Consider the following 25,000-nt stretch of genomic DNA (forward strand, 5'->3'; position numbering starts at 1 on the left):
TCTACCACTCATTCACTGTCCAATTCTTGTTTTGTTTTGTTTTTTCCGCCTTCTATTACATTTGTTGCATAGAAAAAATGAAAGGAACATGCGTGCGTGTGTCAAAAACCCAAAAAAATATGATGGTGTGGAAACAGTACATTACTCCAAAGTTGTCAATTTTTCAAACGTCATGAACTGTTTTGTTCCTCCTACATCACAGCATCATGTCCAGTCCTACACATGGGTGTTTTTTTTGTCTATTTATAGTTACATTTAATGGTAAATGATTGAATACAGAGACCTTTCCCCTTTAAAAAATGGGGGGTGTAAACTTTTGCACTTCAGGATATTGAAATGGTTAAGTCAAGTTTATCAAGTCAAGTTTATTTGTATAGCGCTTTTCACAACAGACATTGTCTCAAAGCAGCTTTACACAAATCAACAGTGATGGTGAATGGTGTGCATTTGTCCCTGATGAGCAAGCCGTGGCGACTGTGGCAAGGAAAAACTCCCTTAGATGTTATGAGGAAGAAACCTTGAGAGGAACCAGACTCAAAAGGGGAACCCATCCTCATCTGGGTGACATCAAGAGTTTGATCATAAATCTTTAAACAATACAGAACACTGGAGAGTGAGAACTAACATGATTACTGGAGTATAAGATTATAAGTAATGTTCTTTCTGCAGTCTTAAACAGTCTATATGGTTAGTAGCTCCGAGTTTTATAAGCTCAGCATTTGTGATCACCACAGATCCAGCATCAGCTTCTCCATGCCAGAGCCTTTAAACACTCCAGGAGGTCCAATGTCAAAACTCCACACATGTAGCGGGATCCAAATGGCACTGGTACGTCTCTAGATGGTTCAGGATGTTTGTGAGTTCGGCATCTACTTCTTTAAAGGTCCGTAATCATCACGAGGTGGGAGGTGACTGGAGCTGGAGCAACCTCAGGATGCCTCGGGATGGGGAGAGAAAGAGAAGCAGTGGAGAGGAATTAGCGTAGCTGCTGTTCATGATATTAACAGCACAAGTTGATAATGTGCATGTGATCAGAACCATTGTGTCTCTTTTTAAAAATACAGGTATCAGCATGATTAAGCTGCTGCAGATATACATACACACACACACACACACACACACATTGAATCAAAAAGGAAATGAAATGAAAATAAAATTCCGCTGCACATATTTGTGTGCAAATCAGTATTATGACCTCACTTCCTGTCTTTCCATGGTTTTTGCTTCCACAGTAGGGTGTTTACTTTACATGTCCTCCAACTAACTCAAAATAGCAAGAATACAGTCTGTGTGTGTGTGTGTGTGTGTGTGTGTGTGTGTGTGTGTGTGTGTGTGTGTCTGTGAGAATCAGATTGTGAACATATTTATATACATGTGTAAGGTGTGTCTTTGTGCATTTAAGTGTGAACGGAGTTGAGGGTGGTGTTTAGCACAGTAAGCCTAATGAAAACGTGTGTGTGTGTGTGTGTGTGTGTGTGTGTGTGTGTGTATGAAAGGTTAGCAAAAGGATGTTCGCAGTCTGCTTTTTGGTAAATTTTTTCTGGCCCTGAAATAAGCTCCTCCCCCATCTGTAACACAGCTGCAGTTTAGCTTCTGTCCCTAAACACATGAAAGGGTTTGTTTGGGGTAAAATCAAGTTAATTCGTTAGTGTTTTTACTGTTCATCATTTGTCTCAGGGGCAACCGAGCTGCTGTAATTACCACAAACTTGCGCTGTTAATGGATTTTGCTATGTGCGGAATGAAACTCTTGAGGGTCGTGCTGTTATTGGAAAATTGGCTCTTTCACACATTTTCTCATAATAAAAAAAGGCTGCATGATTTATCCAATTTCAGCGGTGATGAGAATAAATGTCAATGTTTGAATGCGATATTCAAGTGTCAGATTTATTTATTTTCTTACAAGTTTGTCACATTTCAGGGTATTAAAAAAAAAAGGGAAATTTTTTTTTTTTAGGATTACAAAAATAAATTAATATTGATGAAATATAATTAAAAATAAATGAAATATTGTATATATACAAATGTATTTAAACATAGAAAAGATGCCAAAGAACTAAGAACATATTCTAAAATTCTGATAATGCGTCTAATAGTACAGTGATACTGTCAGTACTCATTGTCTCAGCTCTGCCCCCTACTGAAAGGGAGGAAGTTATAGAGTTTGATGGCCACTGGTAGATAATATTCTTCTTCTTCTTCTTCTTCTTTCGGCTTCTCCCATTAGGGGGCGCCACAGCAGATCATCCGTCTCCATACCCCCCTGTCCTCTACATCTGCCTCTTTCAAACCAACTACCTGCATGTCTTCCCTCACCACATCCATAAACCATCTCCTTGTTCTTCCTCTTTTCCTCCTTCCTGGTGGCTCCATCCTCAGCATTCTCCTACTGATATACCCCATGTCCCTCCTCTGGACATGTCCAAACCATCTCAATCTCACCTCCCTCATCTTGTCTCCAAAACGTCTTACATGTGCGGTCCCTCTAATAAACTCAATTCTAATCCTGTTCATCGTCATCACTCCCAATGAAAACCTCAACATCTTCAGCTCTGCTACCTCCAGCTCCACCTCCTGTCTTTCACTCAATGGTAGTTGATATTAATAATAAAAATATTAACAATAATACGATGGGCGTTCAAGTCAAACTGGGACTATTCATTGTACCAGTATAAAAAAGTACCCAGTACTTAGTGGTTAGTGTGTGCTATTACTGATAGGTGGCGCACATGTCATGGGCCAGTCCAAAGATGGCAGGCAGCAGTGTTGGTGCATCAATGGAACAGCGTCTGGTGCTGAAGTTTCATGTGAACGAAGTCGTAAAAGCCACGTATTTTTAGAGAAGCACAGTATGGTGATGAGATGCTTAATGCGGTACGTCCGTCGAAGACCATCCCGGTCATGATGAAGTGAAGCAGGCTGTCCTGGGGTTCAGGCGTACTGATAAATCTTTCTATGCCGAATCATTCCAGTTAAATGCAGGGATGTGTGTGTGTCAGGGAGGATGTAGAAAAATAAATGGCCACTCATAATATTGAAATTGCTTTGGTTGGTGAGGGGAATCATCTTGTAATCTGTACTTGACTCACTGCTCCGCTCACTGTGCGGTTCACTGAATTCCCGGTGAGTGTGTGGGCCTGGCGGCTAACACGCTTAAGCAGTGCATGCAGGATGTCACAACCGAGTCTATGCGTCATGCGTCAAGACATGCTCGGGGCAGCATGAGCTCTTGGGCGAAATGATCTCTGTAACACAGTAATGAGCTTCACTTTGGTGTGTGGGGGCTTTTTTTTTTTTTTTTTTGTAGTAAAATGGAAAATTGCAAACGTCAGGTCATTGCCTACCAAGGTGCAGATACATAGAATAAAAAAATCTCTTAAATAAATAAAAGAAGAAAAAAAAATAACAGAGCTCATAGAAAGATTTTAGAGTTTATATCTTGAGAAACATTTAAGTGGTTTTATGCCCTTTTGACTGCTGAGTACAAGGAGTTCCACATGGCTGTGCATGTGTGTTGCCAGATTGGGTATTTCACAACCAGACCTGCACAAAATAGGGCCAAAATACTATACACTATATGGACAAAAGTATTCGGACACATGGTTATTCCTGCCGTATGAGGTTTTTCCTTAGACTGTTCACCACGTTGGACACAATTGTCGTTGGATGCACTGGCATTAAATTTTACCTTCTTTCAAACTAGGAGACCCAAATTTCCTTCAGAAGAAGAACTGCCAGCTTCATGAAGATATGCTTTTCATAGGTTGGAGTGAAAGATCTTAAATGGCTTGCTATGAACACTTCTGGGATGAATTTGAATGCTGACTGCACCCCAGGGCTCCTCATCTCACCTACATCAGAACCTGACTTTACTAACATACAGAATAAATCTCACACAAATCTCCACCAGCACAATCCAAAATCTAGTGGAACATCTTCCTGTTGAGTATAGGTTATTGTAAAAGCAAATAGGGACAAGATGTGGAATGGGATGTTCAGAAAGAATGTAAGAGTTTTATAGTCAGGTGTCCACAAATGTTTGTCAAGTTGTGCTGCCATACACTATATAAACACTATAGTCCTGAGATTATCCTTCCAAAAGATTAGAATAAATTCTATATATTTTATATGGACATTAACCGTTCAGGTGTAACATTATGAGCGGTGAAGTGAATAACACTGATTATCTCCATCATGGCAGCATGTGAACATTTTGTCCCATTGAGTTTGACAAATTGTGACGTCTAGACGACTGGGTCGAAGCATCTCCAAAACTGCAGTTTCTGCTTTGGATCAGCAGAGGGCGTTCCTGTCCTTCAGGCGATTATAATATGGTGCAGGTTCTCATCCCCGTCACTGGAGAACCTCACTTCCTGCACATGAATGTATTTTGCTTTAATGCAGGAAGGCTAATCATTTGCAGGGTGCTAGAGATGGAAAACACCTACATCTACAGGCCTGGGAGTGTGCCTGTGATTTGGTGCAAAGTGCAAAGCTGCACAAAGTGATCTCCAATTGAAGAGAGCCCCATCCAGGGGTAGGACATCAGGATGAGGTTAAATCAGAACGAGAACAAAGAGACAAGAACATTGGTCACTGCTACTGAAACATTGCAATTATAATGCAGATTATTGGCATAGTTTAGACACAGCTAGAGCAATCAGATCCATTTTATCCCCCAAGCTAGCAAGTGATGATGATGTAGTACAGTTTCAAGATCATCCACCACTAGTGAAGGCAACCAAAAGATGCTTATATTTCTTCAATAAAAGAAAAAATGGTTCAAATTGCAAGTTTATAGTCTTAGATCGAAAGGTTCCTCATCAGAAATACAACAAACACTTGAAGAAAAACACATGAAGCTTTGCAATGAAAGCATCTGGTCATGTGTTTGGTGCTAAATTCTTATTAAATGCTCTTTACTGTATATTTAATATATTTTTTCCTTTGAAAAGTTAGCAGTTTGTGTCCTGCACCGGTGTCCAAGGTAGACATTTTGTTATAAGCTGCATCAAAGATCCATGAGGCTACATCTACATTACTACATTAATAATTTTGTCCTTCAATCAACAATGACATGGCGTTTTTAGTTTTGGCTCTCCAACAAGGATCAATTTTGATTCAATCTTGTGCTGCTGAACTGATTTAGAAACCTGAGATACTCAAAAGCCACTGCGCATTTTTAATGCATGGGTGTAGAGATTGTAAACTGTTTCAGATGCTTTTAAGAAGCATTTAATAACTCCACTGTAGATGGTGCACATTTGAGAAATAAATGCAAATCTAATGTCTTTAGTGCTTCAGTTTATCCAGCTCTCTAATTGGTCTCATAACACCAATCGGGCACAACAAAACATTCCTGACCTTTTGCTGCCAAAACATTCCTGACCTGTCGAGCATCAAGAGCATTAACTTCTTCAGCAATTTGAGCTACAGGAGCTCGTCTGTTGGATCGGGAACCACACGGTCCAGCCGTAGCTCCTCACGTGCATCAAGAGCCTCAGCCACCCATTTCCCTGTCGCTGGTTCACCACTGATCCTTCCTTGGAGCACTTTTGATAGACACTGACCACTGCAGACCACCACAAGAGCTGCAGTTTTGGAGATGCTCTGACCCAGACGTCTAGATATCACAATTTGTCAAACTCGCTCAAATCCTTACGCTCGCCCATGTTTGCTGCTTCTAACATCAACTGTGAGGACAAAAAGTTCACTTGCTGCCTAATAAATAAATCCACCCACTAACAGGAGCCATGATGAAGAGATGATCAATCAGTGTTCTTCACTCACCGCTCATAATGTTATGCCTGATGTATGTCGTATTATTGTTCTGAATAATTAATTAACATGATGTCAAATGAGTACACTTTTCATTTTTTTTTTTAACAAAAAGCAAAACCTGAACATTATTCACTGTTACATTTTTTTTCTTTTTTTTGTTGTATCAGTGCTACAACGACAATGCCCCCGTTTCAGCACCTGAACAGCAACACAATCGTGACATATGGAGACCAGAATCAATAATCATCAAACGGACAAATGGAGGACTGCGGTTTTGGCGTGAAGATTAAAACCGAACTGTTTGAGCTCAGTGAGAACTGGAAATGACTAAAGCGCTGCTGCATTATGTCCCTTTATTAGCGCGATAAATCCCACTGCAGGTGGTAAGACAGTCTTCTGGGGAAAGAAATAGTGGGCACAGACTAACATAATAGAAAAAAATCTGAAATCTATAACAAGATAAAGTTCATTGAAGATCATCTGAAGTTTCCTTTTCCTTGTACGTCTTCTGGCACACAGTCCAGTTTGATCCGTGTTGAGACCTTGACTGTAAAATAATATAAAATAATAATTTGCTATTGTTTTTATGAGTATAAACAGATCCATCCATCGTGCAAAATTGTAATAGTAATAATATTAAACATGACCACGTCCCTGGTTATGTCACGCAGAATCTGCCCCGAGTTGCACGCGCGGGTGGGGTCGACAGAGAGATAGAAGAAAGAAGAGGAGGAGGGTGGTGGTGGTGGAGGGGGGGTTGAGATGAAGGATGAGGTTTGAAGGTACACCGGTGCACGCGCACACAGCAGCCCGTGCGGCAACCGGAAGCGCCTATAGGCGACACATGGGCAAAGACGACCGACGAGCTGTTTTCACCGGATAATCAACGAAAGGCGCGCGCCCGCTCGCCATTAAAACCATCACACCGCGTGGGGAAAGAAGAATTTCTTTTCTCTGGTTTATTTTTTTTCTTTTTGCTTTGGACCACTGAAGGGAAGAGGAAAAACGGAGCCAAATGGATCCTAAAATGTAATAAATAAATCCAGCAAATAAAGAAGAGGAAGGGAATCTGCAGGCGCACAGAGAGGCTTCGCCATGGTGAGTGTTGGCTACATGGATCAGTGGTGAAACATCTAGAAAAAAACAAAACAAGAAGAGGAGGATGAAGAAGAATGCAATCGGGGATAATGGCAGAATTTGCGTAGAGTCTTGGATGAGAAGGTTTGGGGGGGTTTGATTTGTCCTAAAATCTGAATCATAATAACAGGAAGGATGGGGGTCGATTACAAATAAATAATAATAATAATCAGATCAGATTTTAAGGAGTATCTTCAGATCGCAGTGATTGTGTTTGTGTTATACGTGTATTCACTGCAGGTGGATCTGTTCTGATTATTGTATATAAGTGATTATTTTTTACTGTTATTATTATTATTATTATTATTATTATTATTATTATTATGCGCTGGTTGCTATATGGAGGTTTCAAAGGATCGGATTGTCTGATGCATAGACGCTCTGAATTAATGAAATCTGATCACTCCTGATCTCATTTTTCAAACAGATTTCTATATTTTGGGGTTTTTTTTTTAGGGTGGGGGTGTAATGAGGGTTCGGACTGGTGTGTGTGTGTGTGTGTGTGTGTGTGTGTGTAGGTTGTGCTGGGATTTGATTATCGAGATTTGTTATTACATAAGAATTTCTAGGCCCTGAATCTGATTTATTGATGAGGAGTGTCATTCGGAAAGGTGACCCCCCCTTCCCCTCCTTCTATATATTTCTCTCTCTCTCTCTCTCTCTCTCTCTCTCTCTCTCTCTCACACACACACACACACACACACACTTCCACACCCACCACTCTTGCCTGCAGAGAGGGGAAAAAACCCGAAAGAATACCGAAAAGTCCAAAAAGTGCATGCGCCTGTCCAAATCGTTCAGGTACCGATTAGTCCCAGGGACATTTTTTTGTTTGTTTTCTTCATTTATTTTTCCCCATTTGATATTTTTAATGCTCACCCTCATTCCCCATCATCATCATCATCATCCTCCTCCTCCTGCTGCTCAGTATAAGAAGGCACGCCCAGAGACGTTTTCGTTGTCGCCTAGACACCATTTAACCCTTTCCGGTGCGCCTGCTTACATCAGTCCCCGGTTTTTCTTGTCCCCTCCCCGCGCGCTCGAGCTCGAGCTCGAAGTGTCGCGAAGCCTTTTTTTTTTTTTTCGTTACCGAAAGATGCTGTCGGGGAAGGAGGAGGAAAACCTGTGACGCGGGCGCGCGCGTGCAGTGCAACCCTGTCCGTGCGCGTGCGCGCTCGTGTGTTTGTGCGTTGAAGATAAAAAAAAATGCATTCTTTTTAATTACAAGAGTTCATTCTTATATTTTATTCTTTTTTTTTTCGTTGGAAAACGAGCAGAGACGTCAACATGGCGAACGGTAGCTGCGCCCGTGCGTTCCGACACGAAGCCGTGACAGTCAAGGTGAGGCCTTACCTGCCTCCTAGAACACACGCACAGACGCACACGCGCGCGTGCACACGCACGCACGAGAAAACCCGAGATGCTGTTCGCGTTTGAACGTGCCAGATCTAAGAATGGAGGGGAGGGGGAGGGGGGGGGGGGGGCGGATGTGTCGTGAGAGGCACGCGCTCTTAGGTGACCTTGTCTAGCATCCTTAATGATGAGAGGTTTTTTTGGGGGGCTTGGATATCACCCCTGATGATCGAATTGGGTACGTGAGATCGTGTAGCACATCACTTACAGATTTCTGACGTAGACCTCTCTCTGTCTCTCTCTTTCTCTTAATCTCTCCATCCTACTTGTTGATGATGAAAGCAAGCGACCTTCTGTTCATCCTTCTGATCATTTCTGCACGTCGGTTCGTGTCTCTGAATTGTCTCAGGAACACATTACTCACCTGTAGATTTTATCACGCGCGTTTGGCGTGGTCTAAATCATGGGCGACGTTTAAAGAGTGTGTGTGTGTGTGTGTGTGTGTGTGTGTGTGTGTGTGTGCATGCGCACGGGTGTGTGAGCGTGTGTTATCCTTCGCGTACACGCACACACACACACACACACACAAACGGTGTTTATCATCCGCAAAGCATCACTGCAAAGTGATGTCACGTGGCATCGACGCGAATGGTCCGTGACCGGGGGTCGCGTGTTCACCTGCGTTTCAGAACACGGTTGAGATTCGGTTTCTGATTGTGGTTGTGGAGCTGGTGATGGAGATGGTGTGTGTGTGTGTGTGTGTGTGTGTGTGTGTGTGTGTGTACATGATTATAAATCGTGTCTAAATCAAAGTAATAAAATATGTCTAAGTAAAACAATACACGATACGAGACCCCTTACAAGACAAGAGTCTCAAATCATTTAAAATCTGATACATGATTTATTAGGTCGAGAAATAAATCAGGGAGCTTAAGTCACCTCAAAGCTCCAGGGTTCGATCCTGAGCTCTGTGCATGTTTCTAATCGCATTCAGTTTTTTCCTATAGGTTCCTTCTACCTGCTACAAACATGCTAATGGTTGAGGTGGACTGTCTGTATTAAATATTGTGCTAAACTGAGTAATTTGTTTGTGGATTTAGTAGGAATTATTCCACTTTAGGGATCAGGGTTCCTGGGATTGGCTCAGGATCCAACATGACCCTGACTGGGAAGAACTGTGGATAAATGATTGAAAGGAAGATATAAATCAATTGTATTAATATATCTATACTTCAAGATGCTTGTTGTTTTTTTTGTTAGTAATTGAAATTTGTGATTCAGTGCTGATGGGAATGCGAAATTGAGAACATTCGACAGTCAAAAGCAGGAATCTACACTGGAATGTTCAACATTGAGATTGAAGGACCTCAGACAGTATGATATAACTGAGCAGAGTAGAAAGAGAGTTTCCTTTGTCCGGTTCTTCTCAGGGTTTCTTCCTCGTGTCTTCTCTGGAAGTTGCTGTCTACTCTGTCTGATGCGAATGATGTGAAGGTTGGAGATGACGGTTTGTTTGATCTAATGCGATCCGGATGCACGGAGAAAATTCCGGGTTCTAATACAGTGACTAGATGGATGTGTGTTATAATTCTGGCTGTGATTTACACTCTGGTGTTGGACTCCATCTTCTCAGTGTGGACAGTTTTAATATTGCCTAGTCCACATGCCTACGCCTACAAATCCACCCACATCCACACACATCTACACACAGTTACACACACACACATGCTCAGATTTGTGTAAAAAATAAGATTACCAGAGCAATTTGCACTTAAAGCTGTTTATCATAACCTTTCTTCAGTTTTAATGGTTCTACTGGTTTTAATAATGGGTTCCTCAAGACTTCTTTGGATAGATAAGAGATCAAGGTTTTCTTGAAAGGCGTGTATATACAGTAGGTTAAACTTTAAACTTTTATGTGTAGAGCAAGACTTTTATTCTCCATAAGCAATAACCTGTAAAAACATTGTGATGCATCCTGTTCCACAGATAACAAGCTGAAGATCCAATGAAAGAGAAATATCAGGCGGAGGCATAATTCAGTGGAATAAATAGCCGGAATTTAAGATGGTCTGTTTAGCTAAAACCACCAAGTCGCAAAAACATTCTGGGGAAACTGTCTATTGACATGGAATATATAAGATGCAGTATATTTGTGAGAACATTTTCGAAACGAAACTGCTGCATGGTGTATAAAAGGTTGGAGACCCCCTGTGCTTACAGACAAAATCAGGGATGATGAAGTGACTCTAGTTTGCTGATAATCTGTTTCCAACATATCTACTGTACAAATGTCTGGTGTTGTTTGGAAAACACACAGTTTTATGTTACTTGAGAACACACCTAATTGCAATTTGGTACTATTTAAATACAGAAAGTCTAAAACTTGCGATAAGGGAAAAACTGTGATAAACAAGATGCTATTTTATGTATACAGTACTGTACTGTATTAACATTTTACTTCATTTTATAATTAATAATTATATTTTTATTCATATAATTATTTAGTGATATTCAAACCAGGAGATTACTGTAGTTGCCAGATCACAGATGATTTTTATGTTGAATCCTCCATTCTGAATTTCAGCACCGGGAGCTGACCAGGTGCTCAGGAGTATGATGATATAACGTAGATATTGCGAATTTTTTTTTTATTATTTATTTATTTATTTTTTTATAAAAGTTTTATATAACCAATTTCGAAGCCTTGATTTTTAAACTCTTTCATGTTAAGCATTTAATTTCCACTTTTTAAACCACTTTTATCGTTTTAACACAGATTTGGTCTCTGAAACCTTAAAACATATTATTTAATATATATTTGAATTATATATACATAGAAAGATTCTTTATGTAATAATTAAAGGGTTAAATAGGAGGTTAAAAGGTTAAAGTCTAAATGTGACCCTTGTGCATTTTCAGTACAAATAATTGATATGTGTCATCAACATGCTCAAGTATTGTGATGTATTTTTTTCTAACCATGCTATTGGGGGAATAAAGGTTCTTAATTGGTTTTTTGAATGTTTAGGGGTTCTGAGCATGCTCAAGTGGCTCTGTTTTAGGGTTCTACATGTGTCCTAAGGTAAAATGTTGATCAAGGCTTCAGGAGGCCATTATGCAATGAAATGAAATGAAATAAATTGTGTCGAGTGTGTCAAAGAGGAAAAGGAAATGTAAGCTTGAATATTTAGTAATTATTCTGTAAAAACAGCTTAATTTCATTTCTTTCATCTTAAATGAAGATACAATTAATTTTCAGCTTCAGTAGTAAAGTCTTAAACTGAAATGCAAACAAACATTTTTTTTTTGGTATTCCCTGACGTCTTTCTGTCTCTGAGAGGTGTGTTCAGGCCACTGGGAGATGATGTGCAGAGACGTGGCGTTCTGTGTAATGACTCTCCCGAGGTTTGTCTCAGAGTGGGGGGTTTTGAGGCTGTAAAGCTGGTGTGTGACCGAGTTGTTTGTGACTGTGCTCTCAAAAGGGAACACTGCACTGAGGCACTGAGGCGCTGTAGTGGGAGAGACGAGAGGACAAAAAGGCAAACACACACACTCACTGTATGTTCTGTATCTGTGGTCTTAGCATCGGATGCGAGCCAGATATGTCCCGAGTGTGACGTAGATCAAAGACATTTACAGTCGCAGAGAAATACCAAACACTATGCAGCTGGACCCAACCCCCTTACTGAAATGGCATTTCCATACGAATGACTGAACAAATCAATTTCTGGTTTTATTATTCCCCAAATATTATAATTGTGTAAAAAAAATGGTGTTGAGTATGGAATTAAACATGCTGTTATAGAGAAAGATTCAATAGTCTGTGATGAAGTGGAGTTACTGCTACACCACTCCCAGAAATGAATCATTTTCCTACAACAGAATATCCGGCTGTGTTTTATTCCATTTGCACCACAGCAACTCTCCAGCGCTGATGAGGGCTAGTTTCAGCTCACTCACTTGTGGGTTCTTAAATCGTTTATAGCATTCTATGTTTGCTTGTCAGTGCGGTTACTGCAGTTTGTGAGTTTAACAGCCACACATTTCTCATGAACCTAACTTCTGATTCGCAACACGAAAGCTCACCAGACGAAGATAAAACAAAAGGATTTAACCAGAAACAGCTTTAACTGGAGTGCACAAATCATAGTGAGGCAGCTAGCTAGGAAACATGGTAGCTTAGTGTTTAAGGCTCTGGATTCCTGGATCAGAAGGTTGGGGGTTCATGAGCCAGTATCTCCAAGCTAACACTTTTGGGCAAGGCCCTTAACCCTGTATGTTAGGGGGGGTGCTGTGTCATGGCTGACCCTGTGCTCTGACCCCAGCTTCCTAACATTGTTGTGATATGCCTTTACGTTTAGTTAGCTAGCTGATTTGCTACGATTAGTGGAGGCTTTTACAGGATCTGTTTGTAAAGACTGGAGAAAGAAAAGTAAATGATTTGGCCATGTTGTGTGCAAAATTTCAGTTGCTCCGTATTCATTTCTTGTTGAGGGAATCAACCCTCCGAGCCCCCACCCCCGAGCAGTTTCATCAGCTGCAGGGGTTTCTTACCACTCGTTCGATCTGGCTCCGCCCTCCACTCTCTCACTGCTGACACAGTTACCTTTTAGATCGTACATTAATGTGTTATACTGGTTAATCTCCTAGAAACAGCTGTTTTCTCACCAGTCTCAAAAATGAGACAAAATGTAAAACCTCTTCCATCTTGAAGACTTATCTGAATGTTCCAAACAACCACACTAAAGACCCTTTCCTTTTTCTTTGTAATCTTTCCCAAAAACACCAATAAGAAGAAAATACAATAGAAACTTGTATGTTTACCCCTGTAACTGACCTTCCCCTGCGTTACCTATTTTCACCAAAACACAATATACGCTACAACCATGAGAAAGAAAAAGTGAGGGGAAAACAGAAAGGAGAGGAGGAAGAAAAACAAATACATATTAATTGCTGAACACATATTGTCTATATAGATAGATAGATTGTTCAGACATCTCTCCAGTGTCATACAAAAACATACATGTTAATATCCTGCACACATCTGATCTGTTTCTAATAGTACTTGAAAACGAATCAACAACATCTGACAGACCAATCAGATTGGAGAATTCTGTGTTATAAATAATTATACACATCGAGATGGACCAGAGAATTGATTTATCATGGTGCTGCCTTGAGTTGTGACCTTTCTATACCCTGCCCCACACCATAAACATTACATTTGGAGTGTGTGTGTGTGTGTGTGTGTGTGTGTTCTGTATCTTTGCAGAAGCACTCGTGTGCTAAAAGCTGAGCAGTGAGACTAGAAGGAGTTGGGTTTCCACCAGGGGCTGATCACTTGGGCGTGTCCATTTCATTATGTGCAATAAAGGGCCAAGTGAGACTTCATAAAACACATCAGTCTTTCAAACAACTCCAGCACTCAATTTCTCTCAATAATTTATCAGTAATATGGTGACTTTGTTTTCTTTCATTCGTCCATCTCTCTCATCCTCTCTTTATCTCCCTTTCTCAGTATCTAACTCTGTCATCTATGATTTCTTCCTCCCTGGGTCTATATGCACACAAATTACTGCACTCTGTCTCCGTCCGGACTCTCAATCACCATTTTTCATTTTGCCAGTCACATGATCATTCCCAGATTTCACCACACACACCATCACGTCGAACAGTCTTGCCGCCTCTAGATAGAGCTTGCTTTTTATTTCGTTTTTATTTTCCAAGAACAACATCCGTGAGGGCTCGAGCGACCCGCCGACGATGGTATGCCAAGAGATGTTTCATTAGCTTGTAATTTTGCTGACCTTGCCATCTCGTGTGGCTCACTACGGCCGTGGGTTCACCCATAAATTCTTCATGTCTCATCAGTGGAGAGATGAGACCCGAAGAAGAGCTTGTCATACTTAGGGACCAGGAAATCGGCATTCCGGGGAAAGAAATGTCTCATTTGGTGGGAAAAAAAAGATTTTTTATTCAACTCAAGGCCATTTGGTGTTCTTGTTTAAACAGATTGTTTCTTATTATATTCAGACAGACAGGATTGCACAGATATCAGTGTTAGTGTCAGATACACTGAGTCCATTTGTCCTCCAGCTAAATAAAAAAAACCGAGACAAAATGAAATCACCTTGTGAAAGTTAAAACCTCAGTGTGTATTTTTGTAAAAAAAAATAGATGATTGCTGAGCTGAGCTGAGCTTCTGTTAGTCACCTGTCAATCCTGTGATAGCAATCGACATTCAGCGCTGTGTCAGGGACATCAGCAGAAATTGGCAGGCTGAATAATCAGCGAATGAACGTCATAAGCCAGCTCAGATATGCTTAACGCCATTAACTTCACACACAAAAAGACATCTCACCACACGATGACAACCAGCCAATCAGGACTGAGCAAAAACAAAAAGAGTCAGTATAAATATAAAAAGTCTTAAAATTATTTAGGGGTGATGGGATTCATGACAGTCCGATGACGTGTCTTTTATCGTTGATGTTTATGTTTGGGCTACAGAGCTCATTGACTGATGGTAGCAAAGAGATGTGTCAGTTTCTGTGTATTTTTATATCTTAAATTTGGTCAAAATTCAAGGCATCTGCTTTTGCATGTCCTCATTGTATATTTATTTCTCTAAAGTGGGTTATAGTTCTGTATGTGGAGATCTGGTTTGTGCCAATGGTCTGGATCTAAGAAAAATTAAAAAAATGGATGCTGTAGAGCTAAAAAACAGTCACGGTGGCCATATTGAATTTCTCTCCAATATTAATTCCATGGTTACAGCCATTCAAAAATATCAAGAAAATATTATCAAAATCAGACAAGATTATCGGATGCTATCTTTGCTGCTAATTGCTAATATTTTTCGCTGCATTTTTTTCAGGATAATCTACAGAGATCCAAAACGTGGAACTTTTTGTGGTCAAAGATATAAACCATGATGCAGTGACCAAGAAAACAAAATCACTAATTCAGTTTTCGGAAACAGAAATGCAATGCAGCTAATATCGGGAGATGCAAGCTAGCATAACGTACTAGTAGAAGTATCTACAGTCAGGAGATTTGTCAATTACTTAAGAATTTACAGGCATTTGATGGAAAATATGAATTTCTGATGAAAAATGAAAACTAGTAGGCTAGTGAACTAATAGTTGTTGCTCAGCTTAGGGTCTCAAACAGTGTTTAAGATGTTTCTAACACTGTTAGATATGCTGGAAGCTCTATAAATCAACAACATTTTACAGGCCTAAAAACAGTCACAGCGACCATCCTGAAAGACTTTTTTTTTTTTTTTTTTTTACCTCAGAATGATTTAAATTATTATTTTTTTTTTTTTACCTCAGAATGAAAAATTATTATATTGAAATTTATATTCTGGACCAGACGGTGAAAAAAAATATGCAGATTAGATTGATAAATATTGATTAATCATCAAGTAATAAAAAATTCAACCACTGGACTTGAACAGACAATGGTTTTGTAACTGGAGTTTATCTAGCTTGCTTAAAAAAACCTCACTTATAGGCGATCTGGGTTACTTGTTTTTTTTTAGCAATGCCCCGTGCAGAAATCACGCAAAGACGTCTCAATCACCAATATATATATTTTTTATTGTTCCAGCTCCCGGTGTGACTGTAGGCTAGCTGGTCCGGCTCCAGGAGCAGGATGTCAATATGGCTGCCCAGCTGCTCGTTCCTCCCGGACCTGACAGCTTCCAGCCCTTCCTTCCAGAATCCCTCGCTGCCATCGAGCGGCGCATCGCTGAGGAGGCGGCCCAACGGTCCAAAGGCGAGAGGCGCAGCGATGAAGACGACGAGAATGGGCCCAAGCCCAACAGCGACCTGGAGGCAGGGAAATCCTTGCCCTTCATCTACGGAGAAATTCCTCCTGGACTGGTGTCCGTACCTTTGGAGGACCTGGACCCGTACTACAGCAACCAAACAGTATGAGAGCGGGAGCATAAAAAGGGGGAGGGATGACCAGGGAAGGAGATGTGGAACTAGCTTATGCACTGAAGGAAATGAAGAGTGTAGGATAGGACAGAGTAAGGGATCAGATCAAAATTTAAAAAGAAGGTATGAGGTAGAAAGAGATGATGAAAGAAGGGATGTTGTGAAGTATAGAAGGAGAGAACATGGAAGTGAAACAGAAAAGAGAGCGGAAAAGTGGTGAAGGGAATAAAAGCATGGGGACCAAATGAAAGATTGAAGAGAAGTAAGAGTACAAAGAGAGAAAAGGCTATAGGGAAACTAAGGCAAAGGATAGAAGCATACCTAGTGGGAATAGGAGGATGACAGAAAGCAAGGAAATGAAAGGTAAAGCATATGTAGGAAGGAGAGAAAAAGAAGGACAGGAAATTAAGAAAAAAATATGCAAGGAAAAAGGCACAGAAACAAAAAAATATATATTAATGCTTCCATTTTTTGAGACCAATTCGACATGTAAACCTTTGACCTTAGTAATGTGTTTAGTGATTGTCTGATTTCAATTTCTCTTAAAACCCGAGTTTTATTCTATCCACAAACTAAATTCTCACAACACTTATGAGTATAAGGTGCTTTAATTACAGACAATTAGAAGCTGCATCTACCGCCTGAAAACTTTTCCAACCCAATATATTCAGGTTCTGCTGAAATGACTTTAACATTAGATTAGGCATTTTATATTCAGCATATCTGTGGGAAAGCTCTGAACTCAAGCAAGGTTTTAACCATGCCTGCTCAAATGCTTTGTGTTTTCCAGACCTTTATAGTATTGAATCGTGGGAAGGCGATATTCCGCTTCAATGCCACGCCTGCCCTCTACATCCTGAGTCCATTCAACCCTCTGAGGAGAATCTCCATTAAAGTGCTGGTGCATTCATATCCTTCAGATGCAGAGTACACTAATGAGAGGAACGGTGTATGTTTTGGTATACAAACTGTGTGTATGTGTAATGTAAACCCCTTGACTATGATCCACAATGTTCAGTTTTGTGATCATGTGCACCATCCTGACCAACTGCGCCTTCATGACGCTCAGCAACCCCCCAGAATGGGCCAAGAACGTGGAGTAAGTCATGCCGTGTTAATTAACGCATTCATTAAGTCATTAATAGTGCAGTCTGAAGTGTTACTAGACATGTAGTAATCATGGAATTCAGTTGGAGAAAGTATGATGAAGCATGTGGCTTTTTTCTAGTGTACATTGCTTTAATCAAGGGCATGGGGTCAGTTTTCAGTTTCCTTCTCCAGAGAGAGAATTATTATTTTTTTTAAGTGACCAATTACCCCTTAAAGTTTAGCGTGCATGTCAGTGAATGCTGAAAATGTTTATTTGATTGATTACATGTTTAAGAGCGTTTTTGCCCTACAGGTACACCTTCACAGGGATTTACACATTCGAGTCTCTGATTAAGATCCTGGCCCGCGGCTTCTGTGTGGGAAAATTCACGTTCCTGCGAGACCCCTGGAACTGGCTGGACTTCAGCGTCATCGTCATGGCGTACGTGTCATTACCGTTTGTCTCTCCTGTTACACATACAGTAAACTAGTCATTGCTGGTACTAGTACAATCACCATACATAACGCCGTACATTGTTTCCAATAAATGTAGCCAAAAATGAATCTTAAATGTCAATCAGCCGAGAAGTTTAAGATTTGCTTGAAGGTAAAGTCTTGTATAGCGAACAAAATTCTGCATGAATTGTAGAGTGCGTCTGTGACAGGTTGCCACTTTTGCAATAAGTCCAGTAGTGAAATTTCCTCGCTACTAAATATTCCACAGTCAACTGGATTTTGAACAACAGCAACTAAGCCACCAAGTGGTAGGCCACGTAAAATCACAGAGCGGGTCAGCGGATGCTGAGACACATAGTGCACAGAGTTTGCCAACTTTCTTCAGAGACAATAGACCAATCCAAACTCCATGTGGCCTTCAGATTAGCTTATGAACAGTGCGCAGTGAGCTTTATGGAAGGTTTCCATGGTCGAGTGGCTGCATTCAAGCCTTACATCACCAAGTGCAATGCAAAGGTGTAAAGCACGCGACCACTGGACTCTAGAGCAGTAGAGACTTATTCTCTGGAGTGACGAATCACGCTCACTGTCTGGCAGTCCGATGGACGAGTCTGGGTTTGGCGTTTGCCAGGAGACCGGTACTTGTCTGACTGCATTGTGCGAAGTGTAAAGTTTGGTGGAGGGGGGATTATGATGTGGGGCTGTTTTTCAGAAGTTGGGATCGGCCCCTTAGATCCAGTGGAGCCTGTGATCCAGGCCTTCTTGTCCAACATCAGTGTCTGACCTCACAAATGCGCTTCAGAAAGAATAGTAAAAAAATTTCAATTAACACACTCCTAAACCTTGTGGAAAGCCTTCCCCGAAGCTGTTCTAGCTGCAAAGGGCCAACATTATATTAAACACTATGGATTAAGAATCGGATGTTACTCAAGTTCATTTGCATGTGAAAGCAGACGAGCGAATACATTTGGCAATGTCATGTAACTTAAAACTCATAGCTGCCATTTTATTACTGTGTGTGGAGTAGCCATTGAAAAGATTTTAAGAAATTTTGAAAGAAAATATCAATATCACATTATTAAAATGGTCAGAATGCCAAGCTTTAGCTGTACTTCTAACTTAACATTACTTTGCCAGCATACTAAATAAATGAGTTCAAGTGTCAAATAGACTTTTGAATATCTTTTCTCCTGACACTGTAGGACACACCATTACCTAAAAAAAATGGGCAAAATGGATGCTGTCGACCTAAAAATTGTTTTGGCGGTCAAATTGAATTTATCTTCTATTTACATTCCTAACTTACAGCAATTCAAGAATATTAAGATAAATATTATCAAAATCATCGTTTGTTAGTAAGTGAAATAGCCATTGCAACAAACAATAAGTAGCGGATAAGATTTTCGGGCGCTGTGTGTTGATGCTAATTGCTAATTTTCACAAGGAAGCTAGCATAAATTAATAGCAGAATTATCTTTTCTGAGTCAGGAAATTTGTCAATCGCATAAGAATTTACAGGTTATAAATTTTTGATGAAAAAAAACTACTAGGCTAGTAAACTAATAGTTGTGGCTTAGCATTAGCACTTTCTCAAACACTGTAAGATGTACTTGTAGCTCTATAAATGGACAACAGCATTGACAGACCTAAAAACAGTGTTATGTTATTATGTTTTAAATCGTGCCAGTCTGTCAAATTCAGTTACCTCAGAATGAACTCGGATTGTTTTATTTATATTCAGGCTAATTTCACACAGCCGGCCTTAGCCTTAGGTGGTAAAGCACAGAAATAGAAGCAATGACGAAGCAGATAAAGTGTTCAGGCAATTAAACAAAACAACAACAAAACAAAACACACTGAAATAAAATGCAGAGTAACCAAAGTAATAGCATGCTAGCATTAACTGCTAATCAAGGTCATGGAGGTAAAATTTAAAATGGCAGCCACTTTGAATCTAATTTCTGCTCTGTATCGACCCATTCCTCACAGCCGTTTAACAATTTAAGAGCTTTAGATGGAAAATGTAAACTAAAATCTACAATAAATAAAAATCTAACGACTGATGAAACAAAACCAGCTTGTTCATGTGGCAAATAAATGATAACTGATAGCAATTGGTTTAGGTTTTTTTATTAACTGTCCATGTTACATCATCTAGGAAGATTAGCTTGCTAGCTTTGTTAGCTTCAGGACAGCAGACATCTTGGCAGATCGACTACATTTATGACAATTGTGTGACTTTCTCCAAATCTTTTCTTTCAGGATTTTTAAGCAGAATGTATACCTGTTGCGCTTGAAAATGCCATGTGCGACCATTAGTGTATGTGTGTGTGTGTGTGTGTGTGTGTGTGTGTGGGATGCATGGAGTGTGTGAGTGTGTGTGTGTGTGTGTGTGTGCCCTGTGGTAACTCTCTATTTGATCCTACAGGTATGTAACTGAGTTTGTAAACCTAGGCAATGTGTCAGCTCTGCGCACTTTCAGAGTGCTCAGAGCGTTGAAAACAATCTCAGTTATCCCAGGTAAGGGCTGTGTGTGTGTGTGTGTGTGTGTGTGTGTGTGTGTGTGTGTGTGTGTGTGTGTGTGTGTGTGCGCATGCCTCCTTTTGCGTGTGTGAGAATGCACATGCACAAGGTGTCAGTCAGGTGTAAGTCCATGTGCGACGTTTTCCCTCTTTTGCTGCCTTGTCCTGTCCTAACGTGTGTGTGTTTGTTTGTATGTATGTGTGTGTGTGTGTGTGTGTGTGTGTGTGTGTGTGTGTGTGTGATCCTCCCTCCCTCTCCTGTCCCTCCCCTCCTTACAGATATGTAACTGAATTTGTGGATCTGGGCAATGTCTCTGCACTGAGAACCTTCAGGGTTCTGCGAGCACTCAAAACTATTTCAGTGATCCCAGGTGAGAGCTAGTTCTCAGTTCCCACTTCCCAGTTCCCAGCTCAGGGCCAGAGGCTGCCTCTCTGTCCATCCCAACTCTCACTCACGCCATCCCCCCCTTCCTCCACTAGCCTCTCTCACTCATTCTGTCGCTCCTAGCGGCTTGAGAAAAGCAGGAATCCATTCACTCGGAAACAAAGAAACAACACAAAAAAAGAGAGACAAAAGGATTCCAGGCTTTTGTAGAAAACATTCTGTAGTGTTCTTCCTCCTTCTGTTAGACTCGGCTCTGTTATTTCCTACAGATCTCCATGTCTTGGGGAATAGACAGGCCTTTTTACTTTCTCTTATTGTTTTGCATGAGACATTGCTAAAGGCTACAGTGTGATGTTTGGAGGACTTCTTTTTTCTCTTCTCTTCTCCTCTCATCTCTTCTCTTCTTTTCTGATATCTTCTCTCAGCATCTCTACAATTCTCTTCTCTTTGTTTATTCTTTTCTCACTTTCTCTTCTCTTTTTTCTCATCTTATCTGTCAGCTTCTCTTCTCTGTTTGCTTTTCTCTTCTCTTCTCTCGGATTCTCTTTTCTATGTTTTCGTCTCTTTTCGCTCAGTTTCTCTTTGCTTTTATTACTTTTCTCTGATCTACACAGATTTTTTTTACACAGCTTCCCATTCTTCTCTGTTCTCTTCTGTTCTCTTCTGTTCTCTCTGTTCTCTTCTTCTCTTCTCTTCTTCTCTTCTCTTCTCCATTCTTCTCCATTCTTCTCTGTTTGCTTTGCTTATCTCTTCTCTTCTCTTCTCTTCTGTTTGCTGTTCTCATCTTTTTCTAAGCATCTTTTCGCTTCTCCTCTCTTCTCTCAAATTCTCTTCTCTTTGTTTCTTCTTTTCTCTCTGGTTCTCTTCTCTTTTGTTTCTCTTCTCGTCTCATCTTTTCTCTTCTCTTCTTTCTTCTCCTCTTCTCTTGTTGTACGTCTCCTGTTTGAGTTTTGTGCGCATGCGCTCCGCCGCCGGTCTGTTTGATTTCGTGTTGTGTGAGTGTGAAGCATGGCAGCTCTTTGCCATGACACACACACACACACACACACACACACACACACACACACACACACACCACACATGGTTTCTCCTATACACCATTGTACACTGCATGCATTAATGTTTTTACCAAGCGATCTCTCGAAGCATGAGCCAATCGAAAGCGCTGTACTAACGCAGTAACACGCCGTCATCGCTGGCCAGCATTAAACCTGCTCAGCTAACGACACACTTTACTCTAATGACTCCAGTCATGAAGCGCAGACTCACAACAATGTGTGTGCGCAAGAGTATGCATGCTTTACATATAACATTCATCAGCTTCCTAAATTACCGCTACTACAGAGATTTCGAAAGTATTTCATATGATAATGACTGGATTCGCTGGCCTATTTAAAAGGATTTATATTTAGATCAGGCTAAATATAAATCTATTGCGATCTAGCAAAAGAAATTAAAGGAATAGTGTTCCAGTGTTGTTCAAACCCAGCTTAAGTCCAACAGTGTCTGTAATGTAAATGCAAGTTCCCAGGACCAGAATCTAAAATAAAAATGTATAAAATAGAGAAAATGATTTTAATTCATTAACAATATTCCACATTAAGTGTCCCATTGCTTATGCATTATTATGGAGGTCGAGTTACGTCAAGTCAAGAAGCTTTTATTGTCATTTTTAAATACACAGAGCTAAAGTAAGTTGCCCTCTATTTGACTTGACACATGACTTTTTTTCCACCATATGTGGTTCTTCCCCAAACTTTGAGGCACACAGTTGTACACTTTTGAATGCTATAGCATAAAATTCTTTCTTTACTTTGGAGCCCGAACCTGTTCCAGCATGACAATGCCCCTGTGCACAAAACCATTTATGAAGATCTGGTTTACGTAGGTTGGAGTGCCAGATATTGGGTAACCTGCAATGGAGCTCTGATCTCCTCATTGAAAACCTTTGGGATAAACAAGAAAGTACTTTATTTATCTTTATTCAAACACTGTCACCTCGAAATAATCCCCTAACACAGCAATGTGCACAGCACTGGAACGTGTGTTGGAAGTCTTTAAAGCGTGTCAAGCACCTTCTGCGATTTATGCCAGATTTTCACAACGTTGACCTTTGAGCTTGATGTCCATCTTCGGGAAGAGGACGAAGTCTGCAGGAGCCAAATCTGGGGACTAGGGTGGGTGCGGAAGTGGGATCGTGTGGATTGTTCTCCGATGATCATTATGTGCAAGTTGCCGAATGGTTTCGCCATTTTTAGCTCCTTGAAGGTCTTCCTGATCTCTCGTTGTCTTCCAGTGATGTTCGACTGCTCTTGAAGGGCATGTGCCACTCAAAACACCTCAAACGACTCATTTTTACAGAAGAGTGGAGGTTATTATAACAGCAAATGGCGACTAAATGTGGAATGAGATACAGTAAAATACAAGTCTTCTGGTTGCATACTTTTGGTGTAAATAGTCTACAAACCCATAATGAATTAAAACGAAAAACAACACTGGAGGGTTCCTTTAATATATGTTTAAGTGTATGCGTAGGTGTGTGTTTGTCTTGACAAATGTGGGGTGTCCCTGCAGGTCTGAAGACCATCGTGGGAGCTTTGATCCAGTCGGTAAAGAAGCTGTCGGATGTAATGATTCTGACCGTCTTCTGCCTGAGCGTGTTTGCGCTGATCGGCTTGCAGCTGTTCATGGGAAACCTGCGACAGAAGTGCGTGAGGGTGCCGCAGTGGAACAGCACGGGGAACTTCACCGAGAACAACCTGACCTCTTCGCTCAACATCAGCACTGGCTTCGACCTGCTCAACGCCTCCAATGCGCTCAACTGGACCGAGTACATCAGCGACAAGAGTGAGTGGGCTTTAGGGATGGAACTGAACATGAAAACTATGCAGATGAAGTGTTCGGGACTGACGCGAATACAGGAGGAATAGAATGAGCACAAATGCGATTACATTTATATTTACATTTATAGCATTTGGCAGATGCTTTTATCCAGAGTGACTTAAAACTGAGCAGCTGAGGGTTAAGGGCCTTGCTTAAGGGCCCAGCAGGGGCAGATTAATGGTGCAGGGATTGAAACTTGTGACCTTCCCAGACAAAGACCAGTGTCTGAGCGACCACCTTCCCATTACTGAGATTAGGAGATCAGGATTTAGTCTTCTCTTCTCTTCTCTTCTCTTCTCTTCTCTTCTCTTCTTCTCTTCTCTTCTCTAGTATATATCCAATATCCAATGTCTCAACCACTGACTTTACACCATCATTGAGATTAAAGATGTTATTTAGGATGGGGATGTTGTGGAACGAAACAGAAAAGCCTCACAATCGCAAACTTTTCAAGGGATTTCCACCAAATTGTGGACGAACTCAGATGTGTTTATAGTGTACAAGCACACGTTTTGTCAACTATTAGCCAACTTTCTATTTTGGTCCTTGATCCAAACAAAAGGGTCTTAAATAAAATAAAAGGCAACTCAATGAGTGGAAATCAAAACCTGTTGACACCAGTTACTGATGTATAACACAATGGCAGGATTTATATAATGTCATGCCCACTAGGAGTGTGTGTGTGTGTGTGTGTGTGTGTGTGTGTGTGTGTGTGTGTGTGTATTCTATATCCATGTCTATATTTACATGCCATATGTGACACTACACTACTATGTGTGAGTCTGATGTTAGATGTGTGATTATGTAAGAGGGCCTTTGGGTGATGTTTAGTTTACTAGTGGTCCAAGTTATATGAGTCACTGTGTGCCCTTAGAGCATCTGCCTGAGTGTGTGTGTGTGTGTGTGTGTGTGTGTGTGTGTGTGTGTGTGTGTGTGTGTGTGTGACCTCAATGCCCCAGGGACAGAGCTCATAACCCATATGGTTCAGTGGTCAAGCTTTGTTTGGACACAGATACACTGGCTGTAAGCTAGATCTCACAGTCCAAATAAATCTATGTGTGTGTGAGTGTGTGTGTGTGTGTGTGTGTGTGTGTGTGTGTGTGTGTGTGTGAGAGAGAGTGAGTGTAAGTGGATTGCGATAAATTTTTTGTTGTCCTCTTTTTCAACAGATAATTATTATTATCTTCCAAACCGCAGAGACGCCTTGCTGTGTGGGAACGGCAGTGATGCAGGGTAAAAAAGAAAGTCTTTCAATTTCTTAATTTCACATTTCAAATATTTAATAAATTTTTAGAAATGACCCCAGTGCTTCTGGGTAAATATACACACTATACCGGGACACCTATACTGGGACACCTGACTTTCCAGGCATATGTGATTTTCTGCAAACTGTACTACAAATTAGGAGACCCAAACCTGTTCCAGCATGCCCATGACCATGTCCCT

At 40.7% G+C, this 25,000-nt stretch overlaps 1 protein-coding gene and 1 long non-coding RNA gene across 6 annotated transcripts in view; both read left to right on the forward strand.

The window, feature by feature from the left end:
* The window catches only part of LOC124384681, an 8,118-nt gene extending 1,859 nt beyond the window's left edge, over positions 1-6,259 (forward strand). Inside the window, exon 2 of the long non-coding RNA XR_006925472.1 lies at positions 5,948-6,259. This is a non-coding gene — a long non-coding RNA (uncharacterized LOC124384681). The remainder of the gene's footprint in view (positions 1-5,947) is intronic.
* Positions 6,260-6,560: 301 nt separating this feature from the next.
* The window catches only part of scn1lab (sodium channel, voltage-gated, type I like, alpha b), a 46,080-nt gene continuing 27,640 nt past the window's right edge, over positions 6,561-25,000 (forward strand). For 2 of the 5 annotated variants that reach the window (XM_046847682.1, XM_046847696.1), the window contains exons 1-8: positions 6,561-6,878; positions 15,888-16,210; positions 17,010-17,128; positions 17,229-17,318; positions 17,622-17,750; positions 20,193-20,284; positions 23,246-23,518; positions 24,724-24,787. In XM_046847682.1, the coding sequence (XP_046703638.1) occupies positions 15,941-16,210; positions 17,010-17,128; positions 17,229-17,318; positions 17,622-17,750; positions 20,193-20,284; positions 23,246-23,518; positions 24,724-24,787 (1,037 nt within the window). In that variant the 5' untranslated portion in view covers positions 6,561-6,878; positions 15,888-15,940. Of the gene's footprint in view, positions 6,879-8,012; positions 8,259-15,887; positions 16,211-17,009; positions 17,129-17,228; positions 17,319-17,621; positions 17,751-20,192; positions 20,285-20,565; positions 20,658-23,245; positions 23,519-24,723; positions 24,788-25,000 lie in introns of those variants that run through there. The other 3 variants (XM_046847678.1, XM_046847689.1, XM_046847684.1) reach the window with 2 other exon arrangements.

The sequence above is a fragment of the Silurus meridionalis genome, chromosome 1, assembly GCF_014805685.1.
Source record: "Silurus meridionalis isolate SWU-2019-XX chromosome 1, ASM1480568v1, whole genome shotgun sequence".
In the NCBI taxonomy this organism is placed as follows: Eukaryota; Metazoa; Chordata; class Actinopteri; order Siluriformes; family Siluridae; genus Silurus; species Silurus meridionalis.